Source organism: Balaenoptera borealis (assembly GCF_965194805.1).
Source record: "Balaenoptera borealis genome assembly, chromosome: 2".
In the NCBI taxonomy this organism is placed as follows: domain Eukaryota; kingdom Metazoa; phylum Chordata; class Mammalia; order Artiodactyla; family Balaenopteridae; genus Balaenoptera; species Balaenoptera borealis.
In genome coordinates this window covers 89,075,673-89,093,203 of record NC_138867.1, presented here as the reverse complement: position 1 = coordinate 89,093,203, position 17,531 = coordinate 89,075,673, and the positions used below count along the sequence as shown (strand labels likewise).

The following is a 17,531-nucleotide window of genomic DNA, read 5'->3' as shown; positions in this document are numbered from 1 at the left end:
AGGGGGCAAGCTTGATAAACCCGGGGCCAAAAGCAGGTTATTAAAACGTGACTTTTAAATCTCAAAAGGTAGACTGGTGAGATGTATTGCATCATAACTGGTGATTTTGTTTTTAATATGAAAATTAGGTATTGTGCTGCTTTTAAGAAGGGCAGATAGCCAGCTGCAAGTTGTTGCTGGGGTCTTCTTTCAAGAGGCCTAACTTTTGTTTTAAGACTTTTCCTGAGGATCTGGTAACCATTTTCCAAGAAGTCCATATGGCTTTGGTTAATCTCTATCCTATTCCCACCACTTCTTCTGTTACCCACCCTCCACCCACATGCACAAAATGGATTTTATTGACTCATTAAATTCTACAAGACATTTTCCGTAGTACCATTTGTTTAAATGGGCTTTACTTCTTCAGCATTTATTGTGAAAAGAATATTAATGCTTAATTCTGCCATCGCCTGTCTAATTTACATATATCTATGTTGTATGTGAGACCACATGAAAACCTACAGAGGAAAAACTGGGCTGTGCTAACAGCTAATAGCCCATCTTTTCTTTGGACTTGCACAAATTAAGAAATATCGTCTGTGGCAAACAAAATGGAAAACTGTGTTTTTAATACCCGCCCCCCCGCCCCACACACTCATTTCTTTGGAAAATAAGCAGCTGATTATTTTTTAAAAATAAAATTTCCCAAAGTACCCAGGTTGACAAGGGACACAGAAAAGGAGAAGGATTTGGCTTTTGGAATTACGATTTAAGGATGAATAAGGTTAGGCAGAGGGATGATAAAATGAACTAATGAGTACAGGATTGGGCCTGAAAATGTGAAGAAAATATGAGAATCTCACCCCTCTCCTTCTAAACTTTCGGTTCCTTATGAAGAAGAACATTTGTTTCCTTGATTGCTTTTGAGTTGCTTAAAATCTCACGATGTTTATATTTAATTTGAGAGCCTGTGTAAAAGATAAATAGGAGTTTTTTGATACGAAGAGAAATTTTAACTTATTATTTAAAGTCCTTTTATTTCCAGTGTTTTCAAGCCCATCTTTATATTCTATTTCTCACATTTGAGGAACAGCATTCTCTCTTATGATTTAAGTTTACGTTCTTGTATCAAAGCTCATTTAGGTTCCCCCAGCAATTTGGAGTTAATGTGAGGCATCATGCTAATTACGAGAAACGGCACAGGCTGTGGCTACATTAGCAAAAGCTAAGTGGCATGGGGAGGAAAATGAAAAACAGTTTTTAAATGCTGGAGTGAAAACAAATAGAGATGTCTTGTAGTGTTTCCTCAACAGCAGTTTATAATTACCTCTCTTCAAGGCCTGTTTTAAGTGGACTTGTACCAGTAGCTTGAAAAGTAAACTCCTAAGGGGTGCGTTTGTTTAGACGTGGCAGCAGAATCAGGGAGCAGCTGCTGGGGGAGCCTTCAGCACAGCGCACTCCGGTGCCTCAGTCCTGAAGCCTCAAGTGGGCATGGGAAACCCTTGATTGCACAGCATTATGTCAGTTAGCTCTTAAGACCCGAATTTGTGGCTAAGACAGCATTTATTATCTCACAATTTCTGTGGGTCATGAATCCAGGGGCAGCTTAGCTGGGTCCTCTGGGTCTGGGTCTCTCCCAAAGCAACAGTCATTTGAAGGCTCGGCTGAGAAGGATTCAATTTGTAGCTCGCTCACATGATCGTTAGCTGGACTCTGTTCCTTGCGGGTTGTTGCACTGAGGTGTCAGTTCCTTGCACGCGCTTGTCTGGAAGTCTCCCTCTGCTCCTTGCCGTGTGGGTGGGCCTTTCCACTGAGAATCTCACAGTATGGCACCTTGCTTCAGAAGGTGAGCGAGAGTGCTAAGGAGAAGGAGGGCACAGTCTTTTACAACATAATCGAAGAAGTGACATCCCATCACTTTTGCTGTATTCTACTCACCAGAAGCAAGAAACCAGGGCCAGCCCACTCTCAAGGGGAGGGGCAGACACAGCGCATGCATACCAGGTGCGGATGGTTGGAGCTAGGTCAGAAGTTGCCTGCCACAAGCAGGATGCCACATCCAGCCGAAGGGCCCACAGTTAATTGTGATGTGAATGCTACAAATGTTTGCAATGCTAAATACAGCCTTTGGAAGTACTGATTTGGAGGCATTGAATGTGGTCCCCTTTATGTATCAAATTGGCTGATAAGTGCTGAGCGGTGCTCACCTGAGCCCCAGCAGAGCAAGCAAACAGGTTTTCAGGAATGGCTGAAGTTAGAGCTCCTGTCTGAGGTCATGCAACAGAGTGAAGATAAGCAGCCCTTTTTTAGCAGGTTACTCTAAACACGGAGAACCAGAGGGCCCCTAGATTATATTTCGTTATGTGTTGTAAGGTTGTGATGGGTACTTTGCAGATCATTAGGGGGAAGGGACTCTGTGGACTGATTTATAAAGTTGCTATTAAGATCGTGGAATGGGAGGCTGCGCTTGTTTTAATGGTCCCCTCACCCCTACTCCCAGCTTCCTGACTCCAAATGTACATTTTCAGCAGTAAACTGAGTAAAGGGATATGAATTTGGATTATGTGACAAATGTTTAAGACATGAATTGAATTTCTCATTTTAATCTGACAAATTCTATTTTAAAATCCATATATCTTTTTTTTTTATTGAAGTATGGTCGATTTACAATGTTGTGTTAGTTTCTGGTGTACAGCAAAGTGATTCAGTTATATATATATATATATATATTTCAGATTGTTTTCCATTATAGTTTATTACAAGATATTGAGTATAGTTCCCTGAGCTACACAGTAGGACCTTGTTGTTTATCTATTTTATATGCAGTAGTTTGTATATTGTAATCCCAAACTCCCTCCCCCCTTTTCCCTGGTAACCATAAGTTTGTTTTCTATGTCTGTGAGTCTGTTTCTGTTTTGTAAATAAGTTCATTTGTGTTGTATTTTAGATTCTACATATAAGTGATATCATATGATATTTATCTTTCTCTGTCTGGCTTACTTCACTTAGTATGATAATCTCTAGGTCCATCCATGTCACTGCAGATGGCATTATTTCATTCTTTTTTATGGCTGAGTAATATTCCATTGTATAAATATATATACACATCTTCTTTATCTTTCCATCTGTCCGTGGACGTTTAGGTTGCTTCCATGTCTTGACATTGTAAATAGTGCTGCTGTGAACATTGGGGTGCATGTATCTTTTCAAATTAGAGGAGTTTCCTCCGGATAGATGCCCAGTAGTGGGACTGCTGGATCATACAGTAGTTCTATTATAAGTTTTTTAAGGAACCTCCATACTGTTCTCCATAGTGGCTGCACCAATTTACATTCCCACCAACAGTGCAGGAGGGTTCCCTTTTCTCCACACCCTCTCCAGCACAGAAAATCCATATATCATTATAGGAAGAGTTCAGGTCTAGGTTTTCTTCCCCTGTTGCAGGTGAAGACCCCTTTTTGGTTGCTAAAGCTCCAATTTGGGAACTTAGGGATGAAATGTTATAATTCTTTTGTCCCAGTTGCTGTTGGTTGGCTTCTGGAGGACCTGTAAAGCCTGGATAAAATTCCCTCTGATAAACACTCCCGGGACACCCTCACATGCCCAGATGAAGCTCATGCAAACCTCAGTTACCACATGGATGCCTCCTGGTCCCTAAACTGTGTTTCCTACCTATGTCCTCAGCTGGGATAAGCACAGCACAAGGACAGAAACAGTTTGTCTTTTACATCTTTGCGTCCATAGCACCTCACAGGGCAACTGTGCATAGCAGCAGTTTTAAAAGCGTTTGAGTGGATAGATAAAGCTGCAGTAATATATAATGCATGGTAGTAATTATTCACTATCAGTTTCCAAACGTTCACTGTTAATTTTCTAAGGAAAACAGCGTATTGTTTTAACTAAAATAGTGTTGCCTGTTATAAAGTGATGTGTGTCTCTAGAATCACAGAGATCAATAATACCGACCTCCTGACAAAGGCCAGACACATTTTAAGTTTTTACTGTCCCATCTTCAGTCTTGCTCATAATTGAGCCCAAGAGGATTTTCTTTATAAATTTACTTGTGTGACTATTACATTTTTCAGTTCCTCTGTTTTGTGTTTTTAATGCTTCAAGCCTCTGCTTTGTTGTTTAGGTGTGACTAGTAAAGTACTTTCATATTACCTTATATATTCAAATATTACTAATAATTAATAATAATCGCTCTTAGTAAGTGGTATAAAGGCACCTTCTATTTGTCAGGCAAGCGGTGTGGGGTTAAGAAACCTGGAACATGACATGGAATAAAGCCACACTCCCAGTTTTTTAAAGCTTGCATAAAAAATTGAGTTTTGCTGACATATGGGAAAAGTTTTTATGCCTTCTGGTATCATTTTTGTTTTTCAACGTGGCAAACAAGGAACCCAAGTTATACCGACTTAGGTTAAGATTTCATGAGCTCAGGTCGGAGGCTGTGGAGTCAAGTGACTTAATGAAATCTGCACTGTGGACTCACATTATATGTTTATATTCTTTGTTCATCAGTCTTTCTAAGGATTAGAGTATAATAGTCAAACAGCATCATAAGGTATCAGTCACGTTATCATTGTCATACAGCTTTTCTGGTGATAGAGAGGAGATGAGGAACTAAGGGAGAAGTCTGATGGGGAAGAGAGGTCTTTATATAAATATAAGTACATTTAATATTCTTAGTGTATAGAATAATATAGCTCATCCAGTAACTAAGGCTAATTGTCCCTCTTTGCGAGCTGGTGAGAGAACTCTCTTGAATTTTTCCTGGACAGTTTATCATTTGTTGATGTTTAGTTATTCCAGCGTGCCCCACAATGATTGATTTTTATGTCCTGGATTTATAGAATTTCTCCTATATATAAATCTGAAAAATGTGTGCTAACTCTAAGAAGTTCCCCCACTAAAACAAACATTTGATCTTGCCTTGAGCCTGTTATATCTTACAGTATCATCAGTAAAATCAGCTATTGCATGTGGTAAATCAAGTTCACGAGGCTTGCAGTAAGTTCATCTCAGCTCAGAAATCCATAAGCACAGCAGCGTAAATATCCATGTGTCACTTTTTCACACCACCTCTCATAAATAAGATATAAACTATCTCAAGAACCCATGGTTTTTCTAATGAATTGGAGTCACCTATGTGTACTGTATTTGTGACATGCACATTTGCAGTTGGGGTCCACAGGAAGGACATCATTTCCTGGATCAAACCACAGAGTGCAAATATTGTGCCCTAAATAACACACTAGTTACTGTAAATGTCAGTAGAGGGAGTTTTTCCGACTTTGATTTAATGAAAGCCTACAGCAAAGCCAGCTGTTAGCACTTCTTAACTGCTTGTCAGAGCGAACACGAAGATGAGGAGAGCTGAAAACCTTTTTTCTGTATCTACTTTGGTCTAAGAATTAAGAGAGTTTTCAACAGGTGTTGAATAGCGACACGGGGGTCCTTTCCAGCTTGATGTCTTTTAGGTGGTGACTGACTTTATAAGTTCTCCTCCAGGATGTGGACCTGGAGTTACATGAGGAGATTGTTGGGAAATTAGTCTGGAGTTTGCATCTTGAATCCTCTCACCTGCAAAATCAGCATTTTGGTTTTCTGGGCTCACCGTGAGGGACAGTAAGAATAGAGGAGGGAGAAGGCACACTGAACACTGGTCCTCGCTTTGTCACTGAGGGTATTACCAAACTAATTGTGAGCCATGTGTATTTTGACTGATATCATCTGCTCTTTCTGAACAAAGAAAACACTTGAAGCAAATACATAGGGAGGAAAGTATGCAGCACTCATTTCTGTAATTTTTGTCATCTCTAGAATGCATGTGTAAACATATGTGATTGTTAAGGGTCTTACTGCCTTGGAAATCCCTTTGACGTTATGCTGGGTATACTGAGGGGCGATCATCTTTCAAACGCAGGGGAGGTTTACAGTCTTATTATCTTGAAGAGGAGAAGAAAGTTTCTTCCTCAAATGATTTATAACTTGAAACATGTTGTCATGTTTTGGTAAGCCCACTTTATTAATTCCATCCTTCTCTGTGGCAAATTTTTAAAAATAAATGTACCATTGCAACCCAGTACTTTCTCAATAGCATATTGTACTTATAATAGCTTGATGGAAGTTGCTGGGTTCGGTTTAGTCATACAGAATGTGGAGCCAAGTTCTGAGTAAAACCTCTAATTGAATTACCTGCAAAGCACTGACAGACAGGCTTTCAGGACAGACAGAGCTTTGCTTTCCCCAGCAGAACTAGGTCATGTTGAAGTTGGCCTTGTAACTGTTAACTGGATTTTGCCAACGCTTACACCCTGGGCTCTGGTGGCTGCGGGCCCCTTTCCTGCAGCAGAGGAAGAGCTCTCTATGAAAGCAGGAGGACTCGGGCGTTATCTTCGTGTTTTAGAGAAAACTGATTACAGATCAAGTTAAACGCAAGAGCCTTTGAAATAAGAATCCAAAGTATTCTTCTGTAGATTACCAATGTTCTTGCATGATTCTTTCTTTATTGTATTGCAAAGGAAAGATAGGTATAGGAAAGTAGCCCCTTCGATAGCAGTCAGTCAGTGTCAGTCTGAAAAGTGTTTCTGTTTTCATCTTCTGGGAAGAATTAGAGTAAGCGCCCATTGTTCATGAAAGAATTTACTGTGGACCATTTGCACTTGAAAATGAATAATCTGGTGGTGTTCTCTCCTTTCTCTCTTGCTCTCTCTTTTTGTCTTTTCCACAGCCTCTGCAATCCCAGATAATGGAAGACGGTCCTGTCTAAAGCTCAAAGTCTTTGTGCGACCAACAAGTAAGTTCACTAAAATGAGCTTCCGAGGGTGGCTTCACTGCGCATGCTCTATTGTGTGGTCTGGTTCACAGCGTTAAAACTTTTTTTTACTGTAAATCCTGTGTGGTATCTGTTTTGTATTATCAACATCCATGTTTCAGTTTTCATCATATTTTTTCTCATTATTTTTCATGATGCCTTTATTTTAAGTACACAGCAGTTGCTAACTTGTTGTTTCTCAGACTGTTGTACGTGCACAGCAAATGGGAACAATATTGGCATTTGGATACATGCCACTGATTGTAAAACAGTCTCTCCATAAGTAAAAGGAAAAATTAGAGAGAAAGAAAAAAGAAAGAAACGGGAGTTTAAGGGTGTCTTCACTAACATATTTGGCTGTTATCTCTATTTTTGTTATAGATAGCTGTATGAAAACTATAGGTGTTCATGATCGTGTTTTCGATGTTAACGACAAAGTAGAAAATTCATTAGAACCAGCAGGTTAGTATGCTTAGAGAATCTCTCTTAACAAATGCATCTCTCTCTGGTGCTTCAGTACTTTTTTTCCTTTCTTCCTCTCCGCATGTTTGCATGTTACAGTTGCTCTGCTTTTGCTCATTGCTAGCAATGCTAATATTACTTATATTCTACCTCATTCCTCCAGTATCTCTGTGTAATGCATGTTAGATAAATTATGACTTTTCTTTTTTTTGACATGGGTTTGATACAATGCAGTATCCTCGTATAGAAGCCCCATCAGAATGCTAAACGTCTCACAACTTTTTTACCATCTCCTCTGAGCATGCTGGTGAATCACTGTGACTATTAATGGATCTGTTTTCATGTAAGACAAGACAGAAAAAAATGTCTACTGTATGTGCTTATAAAACTTTACTTTTATATTATATCCAAACCTATGGATAAAAGTCATAAGACCAGTGCACAAAATAGCAACTAATTCAACCTATTTAGTTTTCTCTAGAAATTCACATGCATCATTGAACTGATCTAAAGGACTTCATTTTACTTCAGATATTATTTGTGCTGTTGTCAATAGAAATAGGTCTGGAGAAGCATAATCATGTTGCCTCCTAACACCACAAACTCAGGCACCTGCTGCTCCCACAAACGTATCCGCAGTAGTCTGTCGAGCCAAACATGATCCTTGATAACTGAGGCAAAACAAGTATCGAGGATAAGTAAATTTTTTCTACTACTTCTATCTTCCATACACCCAAACTTTCCCATCACTATGAAGAAAAATAAAACCCACCAACGGGATCATTGAAGCCTTTGTACTGCAGCGTACTGTGGATAATGTAAACTCTGTAAACTCTCCATTTGGTTATAAATTCAATCTGGCTCTTTAATGCAGCTAGACTGATTATGAGGTGGGGGGAGCCCTCTATCCTCTGAGTGTGCCTCAAAGCCCCTGGATGCCCACCTACCTGTGGTTTCCTTTCCTCACCCTACTTGCCTGAGATCTTCACTCGTTTCCTTACTTATCTCCTGTGACTATCTCAAAGCTTAAGGACAGTAGAATTATTTCCTCTTCCCAGAAAGTTGTAAGCCCCCTCTTATGTAAACAGAGACTTTTTTTTTTCACCTATTTGCAGTAGGACTTACTTACCTTTCTGATGGCCCTGGAAATTAAAAGGTTGTGAGGTCCACTTTATCCTTTGAGTATTGTTACTGGGACACACAGTCAATGAGTCTCAGGGAGACTTACCTTGAGTAAACGTGGTGCCTCAGGACATACAATAGCTTCCACGTTGTAACTGACAGGAAGAGTTAGGCTTTTCCCCCCGAGCATTCCTGTTTTTCTAAGGCAGGCATCTTATCTAGAGCACAGAGGAGAGGTGTGTACAATAAGCTCTCAGAGGCCATAGTGGCTCCCCAGGGATCCGTTAGCTGCTTTAGAAAGTTGCAAGGAATGAGTGCTGACATGGAGACATTTTAATTGTGTTCTGGAAATCTAGAAGCATTACTGTGGCTTTTCAAGGTTCCAGACTCCTCACAAGCTTGAGGACTTGGGCCATCACAGGATCTGTGAGTGAGATGAGATCTTTTAAGGACCCCAGAGTCTACACTCTTCCTTTTGTAACTTGCCCAGGCCATGCAGCTAGTTACACACAGATCCAGGTGTAATATTCATATTTCTCAACTCCCATTCCTACATTAGTATAAAAGGATTCTCTTACCATTGCTAGACATAGAGATGTCCATGGAGAGAACTTTACTATCTTGGCTTTGTTCATAAGTCACGTGTAGGCTGAGCGGCAGGGTTGGGCATGTTATAAGTTACCCTGAATTAAGAGTTTTTGATGCACACCGTTGCAGAATGTAGGCAGAGCTTTCCAGTAATCTTTTTTCCAGGTAAATTCCATTGCCTATCGGGAAAGCAAGAGGCTGTTTAGAAACATAACAGATTGCATGTTTTTCACTGGTAATGAAGAGGCACACTGAGGACTGTTGTGACATTAGGAAAACTACCTTTGAATTCAACTAATGATAAAATGCAAGATACTAACATGCATTCATATGTGAACATATTTCACTGTCTTTGGGGAAACAGACTCTTTTTTCAGTGAGCATTTAAATCCATGATGGCCCCCAAATCTATACACCTGTAAGTGATAGAAGTTTGCAAAGCTTTGACAGAATGTGGTTAGACTGTGTGTGTGTTGGGGAGAGGCATGCAGGTGTGCTTGCAGGAAGAAGCTCCCTGAGTCAGTTATGACTATATTTAAGGGTGTTCTGGTGATCACCTTCACTAAAAGAGTAAGACAAGGTTGAACTACGATCCCTGGCTGCACGAATGCAATAATAGATTTGATACTTCCCTGTACTCCTTAGAAAATGCATACTTGCAGCTCCACACCCACTGTGCTGGATGGTTGAGTGCAGACCCAGACTTTATGAAGCCAGCAAGGCTGAAAGGGTTCCACTGCATGTTCTCAGCAATGTATACTAATTCACCTGTCTTTGGAATGTATTTGTCTTTTTTGTTTGCTTGTACACTCTGCCTGCCAGTTTCCTATCATCAGGGATACAGGATGATCTCAGGGCAGACACTGACACATAATATGCTCCAGAATATTGCTAGTATTCTCTCAGTTAACCCCTGAAACCCTCATGTTGTGGAATCCTGTAGCCAGGAGGCAAGACTTGATTTGGCTTCTGAAGAGAAGTATTTTCTTTTTCCAAGCCACATTCACTGTTACAAGTTTTAGAAATTCTCTCATGTTTAGGTGTAATTTCCATTGGGATAGATTTGGCTTATGAATTCCTCTTTAGAATTCTGAAATTGCTCAGACTTACCTAAATAACAAACAGCCTGTTTTTCATTTTGCTTCCTGGGGGCCGTAGAATCTCCCAACACTGATTCCCTGTTTAATCAAAGGATGCTGTGTAGAATCCTGGGCCGGGACCAATGTTACAGTGAGAAGAGAAGAACCCTGGTCCCCTAAGGGGACTGATTTTCTCCTTTGAGGGCAAGAGGGTACTTACTGGTTGGTTGCTTAGAAAAAGGCTAATTCCAAAGATGGCCATGATTCGAGGATCAAAAGGCACATTTGGCCTCATGGCTTCTCTTACATGATAAACAAACGCTTTCGTCCCAAAGGTGTGCAAGGTTCATTCCCCCACCTTGTGCTGCGTGGGCTAGAGCACGGACAGCCCTCGCTGAGCACCCTGGTCAGACTGAGAAGGCGAGCCCCCTTCAAGCTCACAGCTGAGTATCGACGTGTTACTTGGGTACCTCTTTTATCAGTACACTTCCAAACTTTACAAGGAAGAGGACTGGGTAATGTGTTGGTGAAGATAAGACTGAGAAGAACCCAATAGCTGATGTAATTTCAGGTGTATGAATATAAGCGGTATCTCACAATGAACTCTGGAATCCTCTGGGTTTATGGTTCTTTCCCAGTTAAGCCTGAAGTACTCTATTATTCCGAATAACAACAGGTTGGTGCTCTTAAGACAGTGATTTGGATTTTCTTTTCAGGGCTGTTAAGGGCATTTATGTCTACCTCCTAACTACAGATTTAATACATCTGCAAGGCTAAGAAACAGCAGAGAAAAGAGTCCACAAGTATTTGACTGCATCATGTGGGGCTTTATATTATTTTCCCCTGCATCCATTTAACTTCCCCTTCTTGCTCCCTAACCTTTTCTAGTCTCCTAAGCTAATAGGTATTCCATGCAGGTTTGCTAAGGTCCAGGAGAGGAGAGCAAATCTGACACAGGGATGCAGCAGCTTCTACACGTGGGGACAGGCTAAAATGACACGAGCACTCCAGAGCAGAAGCCTCGATGCTGAGAAGACATATTTCTAAGTTCATATAGGGAGTGGGTGTAAGGAACAGAAACAGCCCACGTGAGCATACCTGAAGGAGAGGCCAGCCTGAGCCTGAAAGCTGTTCGCTTTAGGACAATTAACAGGGAGTGTGACTCCGCCTAGTAAAGAAAAAGCATCCCTGTTGTGACGTGCTGTGTGATGTGAAAACAGAAATGAATGTAATAGAATAGAGTTAATCCATTAAGGTGTTCGAGGTGGGTCATTCAGGGATATCTAGGGATTATCCTTTGAGGTCTACAGAATTGGGAGCAACCACTAGAGTCTCACTTGTACCCATTCTCTCTGACTGACCATAGAGTGAATCCAGCCTGACAATCACTGAGCTCCTACAGGAAGTTCTCCTGATGCTAAAATAAAATCTACCAAAGAATCCCACTGGGGGCCCCACGTGTAGTTCAGAGATCACTGAGTCTAAAAGCACGAGTTACGCCAGGTGGAAGGAAGAAGACCGGCAACACCAGAGCATAGCATGGCTCATAGGCAAGCCTCCAGTCTATCTTTGGGTACTAATTGCTGCAAAGTTCCTGTTTCGAAGTTAAGCCTGTTAATCACGCAGCTCAGGAAGGCTATCCAAAGTCAGAGGCAGTCTCATAGAACACTTTATAGCGAAATAGAAGAAGCTTACCTCACTTAATCCATTTTATTTAGAGGAAAATTTGCATCCACACTGATAATTTATGTGCCCAGCTTCAGCCTGACAAAAATAAAAATAGTCAAGTTCAAGTAATTTAATCCTGGAGATACAGGGTTTGTAATAGAAATAGCACCATAATTGATTCCTAATTGTAGGCAAGCCAGTGGGCACCAATTTATTTAGGTTTAGTGAGCATTACGTGTAGTTTAGTTAAAATGCTGTTGTTTTGGCATTTAATTCTTCACATTTGAAAATTCATCTAGACATCCAACAACCAGGCATTCAACACTAATCCTATGAAACCGCTAAAAAGAGGAAAAAGGGCAGCCCATTCTCCATTCTGGTTAACCACTAATATGCCAACATTAACTGCATCCTGCCACCCCTGCCCCCGTTACTCGCTTCTCCATGGCATATTGGGTTTAAAAGGTACATTCAGATACCAAGTTTGTGCATGGTGTGTTTGTTTGACTGCTAGCAAACCCGAGTAGCTCACGTGCCAAAGGTTACAGTGTGTGCACATTTTTCACCTCAGTTTTTACGGAAAGTATTAATATTGCCAAGAAAGTCCAATTTCCTCTGCCTCTCCTTTGTTTGCTGTAAATAATGAGTGATTATGCAGACATGAAAGTCAATGGTGGCACAAGGTTCATTACCCTACTTTGCAGAGGGTGGCGCGGTCTGTTAACAGCAGGCTGCTGCAAGAGAGTTATTAAGGATGTGAAATCTCATTGGAATGTGTGCTTTCTATTTGAACAGATGATACCGTACATGAGTCAGCCGAGCCATCCCGCGGCGAGAATGCGGCACAAACACCGAGGATACCCAGCCGCCTTTTGGCAATCCTGCTGTTCCTCCTGGCGATGCTTTTGACATTATAGCACCGTCTCCTCCCGTCACCTGTCACAGAAAACATCAGGGTCTTGGAACACCAGAGATCCACCCAACTGCTCATCCTAAGAAGGGATTTGTTATTGGTTTTTTGGCAGATGTCAGATTTTTTGTTTTCTTTCTTTCAGCCTGAATTCTAAGCAACAACTTGGGGCCGGGGGAGCTAACACAGTTGCTGCCTCCCTCACCTCACCCCACCCCTGCCCTTGCCTTCTCTCACCCCTTGCAAATTAGATGGACTCAGATGAAAATGCCCAATGGTTATAGCGACAGCCGTGGTCGTCCGCTCCTGTGCATTCTCCTCCGAGAGCTCACCTCCTCTAGCGCAGTGTCAGCGGTACGTGGACGAGGAAGGATAGTGGCAGATGCAGCCGGTGATGCCGAGGCCCAGGAGGGTTTTCCTCTCCCATGCAATACTTACTTATGCCTTCTCATTCAGGACTGTAAGATGATCGTGCAGTGCATCATGTCACCATGTCAAGTCCAGAGGGGAGGTATTAAGAATAGATATAATATTACACCATTTCCTCTAGGAGTGTGTAAATGAACAGGCTTCTGAAAGGTTGAGACACTGGTTTTCTGGTTTTTGTTTTTGTTTTTTTTAAAAGGTGACTGTCTTCTTAAAGCATTCTTGACAGCAAAACTTGTGCTCCGTAAAAGAAGCCTTTTGTCTAGGAGGCGGGTCGAGTGCCGGAATGTTAGCACAGAGCAAGTGTGAAAACACGCTACGTTGGGTGGGGGATATATATGTGTGAGTGCCTCTAATTAATTTTTTTGGTGACTGGTGACAGCGCACACCAGACTTTTTTTTTTTCCTTTGAATACAGATCACCATGGTGCTACAACTTTTTTTTTTTTTTTTTTTTTAAAGAAACTGAAAGAGGCATTTTTACAAATAAAGTGACCTTCCCCGAGGCTGACAAGCCAGGGTTGATGAGTGTATATGGAATAGCTTTGGATACTCCTCTGGGGGAACAATGTGTACCAAGGAAAGGGTGTCAGTGGCCAGAGGAGATGTAATTTGGCTTTGCTGGAGCGCCAGTGTGCTGTGGCCTTTCCCTGACTCCCACCCTCATACCCACACTTTGCTCCACACTCCACGACTACAGGGGCTCAGACACAAACCGCTGTCCCCGGAAGAGTCAATACTACTTGGGAGGGCTAAAGGGAAATTTGGAATAAAAATTCCAAAGTTTGGAACGAAAAAATTCAAGAGTTGATTTTATATTCTTTCCCTTTCTGACACAGCCTGAAGCGTAGGGGGAACATATGTTTATCTGTGGGAGATAAACAAGATGGAGTCCCAAAGACTTTAACAAACTATTTTTTTAAAAATCCACTAGAATAGAATATACATTATTTAGATATACTTTATGCTGAGAGTGAGTATATATGCTTGTCCTATTTAAACTTATGAGAAAAAGTGGTATCCCTTGATACATTTAGAAATATGGGGGGGCCGCCCTGTTTCATTGTAGGGGTGGGCAAGAGGAGAGTAAATCAGCACGGCCAACAGGGATGTTCCCAGTCGATTACCAGGAAATGCAAGCCTTGGGGGTTGCTACTGGTGAGGCTGTCATGAACTTTGAACTCCAAAGCCTAGACAGGGAAAAGTGTCAGACCAATGGAAAAGAAAAGAAATCAAGCCTTTTTTGCTATTGCAGGACATGTCAATAGAAACCATGCCTTTCAAAACAAAACAAAAAATAAATGCAATGATCGTGTAAGATGTGAAAAACTGGAAGCGTTCCAGCACAATAAGGAATTTTTAATATACTGGGTTTTTTTTTTTTAATGTACATGTTAAAAAAGAGGGGTCATATTATGGATAGACTTCATGAATGGGAATTTGCTAAGAACTGTGAGTGGTTCTGAATTACAGAGATATGTGAATGAAAGGCAGCTGTTAAGGCGCTGCACGCTGGAGAGTTGTACACATGTTGAAATGTAATCTGGGCTTACCCGATCCGTTTGGAGTGGATGTTAATGCTGGGTCTGTTCGCACTTGGAACCATGTGAGAGGTTGCCAGCCTCTCCGATTAAATCCTATTCCCCCAGACATCAGGAACTTCTCTGGAGTGGCAGAGTCTTATCACAGAAGGCAGCCACGATTTCACTGAAACAAAAGTTCACAGCATTGGATTATTTTTTGCATTAACTATTTATATACTCAGAACTCTCAGTAATATCCAGTAATACTTCTTTTTTATTAATAGTTACAGGCTTGTTGGTCCAGTGGGATTTGGGTAGGGGGAAAAAGATGCCTTCTAAAATGGATCAATAGAACCAAAATAATATTGCATGTTCTATGACCACAAGGAAATTAAATGATCCTGTAATGATTCCAGTTAGTCATAACTACATTATCAGTGCTAATTTCATTTTAGAAATGGTGACTTCTGTGGTTTTTCTAGCATTTGTCTCTAACAAATGATAAAATAATTAATTACTCATGGCCCTCTCTGCCATTGTCTTTCATTTTTCACAGTGAAATTAGACCCCCCTCACCACTGTGCCGCTACAAATTAAATGTAAAAAAAAAAAAAAAAGCAAGACTATCCACACCAGTAGACAATGTGCTTCTCTACCTAAAAGTGACGTAATTGTAGGTAACGCTTGCCATGGAGTTTTCAAGAAGACGATTGGTATCATGCAGTTTTCATCTTGTCCAAAAAGTGCTGGTGGCCTTTTGTGATGGTGTTACAACCCTCAGGGGGCTTAGGAGGATGTCGACGCAACTTTGTAGCAGCTTTTAATTTCAAAAACAATTCAAAAGTATGAAGGGCAGCCTTTGCTGCCTCTCAGCCCCAGTCAGTCAAACCCCAGCGACCTTTGCCCCTGGTTGCCAAGGGCTTTGCAACATGAAGCAGGGAAAATAAGGATCTGTCTGTTTAGTGGATACCGTGTATCCTTTAATAGGCCAGGTAATAGTTCGTGTTAGTTTAGACTATTGTTTTGTACTGTACTTTCTTGGGTGGCAGAGGAAAGAAAAGTAAAACGTTAAAAAAAAACTGCATTCTTTAAATTCTGTATTATTAGCAACCTCTGTTGTATATAGTGTTTGATAATAAAGTATTAATTTGATTCTTATGTCTTTTGTAAGTGAGAACAATAGTCTTTCAGGATACAAAACATGCATTGAGGCTTTGAAACATCCAATGTAGACGTGGCTAAGAAGAGTCACAAATGGCCGAGACACTGCTCCATACAGGACTCACGTGTGGTCGTCGCCTTCCCAATCTTAAGACTCCACCATCTTGGGACCTGGAACAACATGACTTTTTTGATCAACATTTTGTCCTCAATGTTTTCAAGGTCTGATGTTGGAGCCCTGTGGTGTTCTTCCCCCCCAGCATGTTGGTTTGAAAAGGTTTAGGGAATTTAGTAACGGTTCTGTACTTTGGTTTTCTGTTTGTGGTGGTTTTCATTCTTCCCCAGGAAGAGTCTTGTCAATATCACGTGCAGCCCAAGCATGGGAAAGGTTTCAAACCAGTTCATTTAGGAAGGTTAAATGGGGGATCTTTCTCTCTGAGTCATTGTGAAAGGAAGAGTCACACAGTACCTGTGGACTTTCAGGGACTTTGTCTCTGGTGCCTTAGCAACGGCAGCAGCCATTTTTATTAGTTTCCCCCAAATTTAAAACAAAAAACAGTTTAAACCCCTACCCTCCATTCATTGCTCTCAGAGCTGTGATCACTAGTTTTTCTTTTGGAAACCACCTCCACCAACACCCCGTTTGCCTACACCCCCCTTTTATTTCTTATGTTTACTTTTTCTGTCTCTCGCCTTCCTCCCACGTTTGGTTTTCCCTCAGAACCGTGAATGGGCAGGTCTGTCTCTGGTTTGGCATCACTGAGTTTTTCCCATGCATTTGCCCCAGAGCTGCTCGGATGTGAGACAAATCTCCCTACAATGGGCTTGCTCCCATTGTCTGTACAGTTTAATAGATGCTGGCATGTTGGAGGTTACCCATGAGTCCAAATCTGCTTTCCATGCTTACTCTTGACACCCCATTGAAGCCACTCATTGTGTGTGCGTCTGGGTGTGAAGTCCAGCTCCGTGTGGTCCTGTGCTTGTACTGCCCGATTTGCAGTTCCTTTGCACTTACTCATCGAGTGCTGTTTTGAAATGCTGACATTATATAAACGTAAAAGAAAATGTAAAAAAAAAAAAAAAAAAAACACACACAAAAACAAACCCATACGATCTGTATTTGTATATACACGTGTCCGTACAAGTATACCTAAATAAAAATTAAAGATTTTCATCATTTTAAGTGGAGCCCTCCTTCTACTTCTTTGTTCCTTGAATGACGCCTTTATTTCAGGGGCTACTTGTACTCTGCTGATTTTTTCAATATCTTTGTGGACAGAAAAGATAATACGACATGCATAAGAGAAGGCCTGAGAAGGTCAAAGAATGTGCAGGGTTTGAAATGGTCAAGTATCTAGGCACATTCCAGTTATTCTGATGAGAAAATGGTGAGATTTCAGTCTTGTCTCAGTATTTGAGCCTTAAAATAGGCACTATGACAAGCCCTGCATCCTAAAACAAGTGTTAAATTCAAGAGCTAAACACAAATTATGTTCTTTTACTTCGCATGTATTTATCTATTTTTTTTCACCTCATCAAGAAAAAGATAAAAATAATTTTACAGAAAATATACTTCCAAAAGAAAGAAAGAATGACAGTAACGACAATAATCACCTCAGTACAATCCCAGCCACAATTCTCACTACCAAGGAAAATTAACTTAACTGCTGTGTGACCTTGGGCAAGTCACACAATATCTTTGGGACTCACTTTCCTTATCAGTTAATAACAAGGTTGTATAAGTGCTTTGATTTTTTAAATATTGCCCTTGCTGGACACTGTGAAGCCCATTC

The 17,531-nt window shown here is 41.0% G+C and overlaps 1 protein-coding gene across 9 annotated transcripts in view; it reads left to right on the top strand.

The window, feature by feature from the left end:
- Positions 1–16,921, top strand: part of EFNA5 (ephrin A5) — a 277,269-nt gene extending 260,348 nt beyond the window's left edge. For 3 of the 9 annotated variants that reach the window (XM_082380117.1, XM_082380121.1, XM_082380120.1), the window contains exons 3-5: positions 6,716–6,781; positions 7,181–7,261; positions 12,514–16,921. In XM_082380117.1, the coding sequence (XP_082236243.1) occupies positions 6,716–6,781; positions 7,181–7,261; positions 12,514–12,635 (269 nt within the window). In that variant the 3' untranslated portion in view covers positions 12,636–16,921. The remainder of the gene's footprint in view (positions 1–6,715; positions 6,782–7,180; positions 7,262–12,513) is intronic. The other 6 variants (XM_082380119.1, XM_082380118.1, XR_014241323.1 and 3 more) reach the window with 5 other exon arrangements.
- The last annotated feature ends 610 nt before the right edge of the window (positions 16,922–17,531 follow it).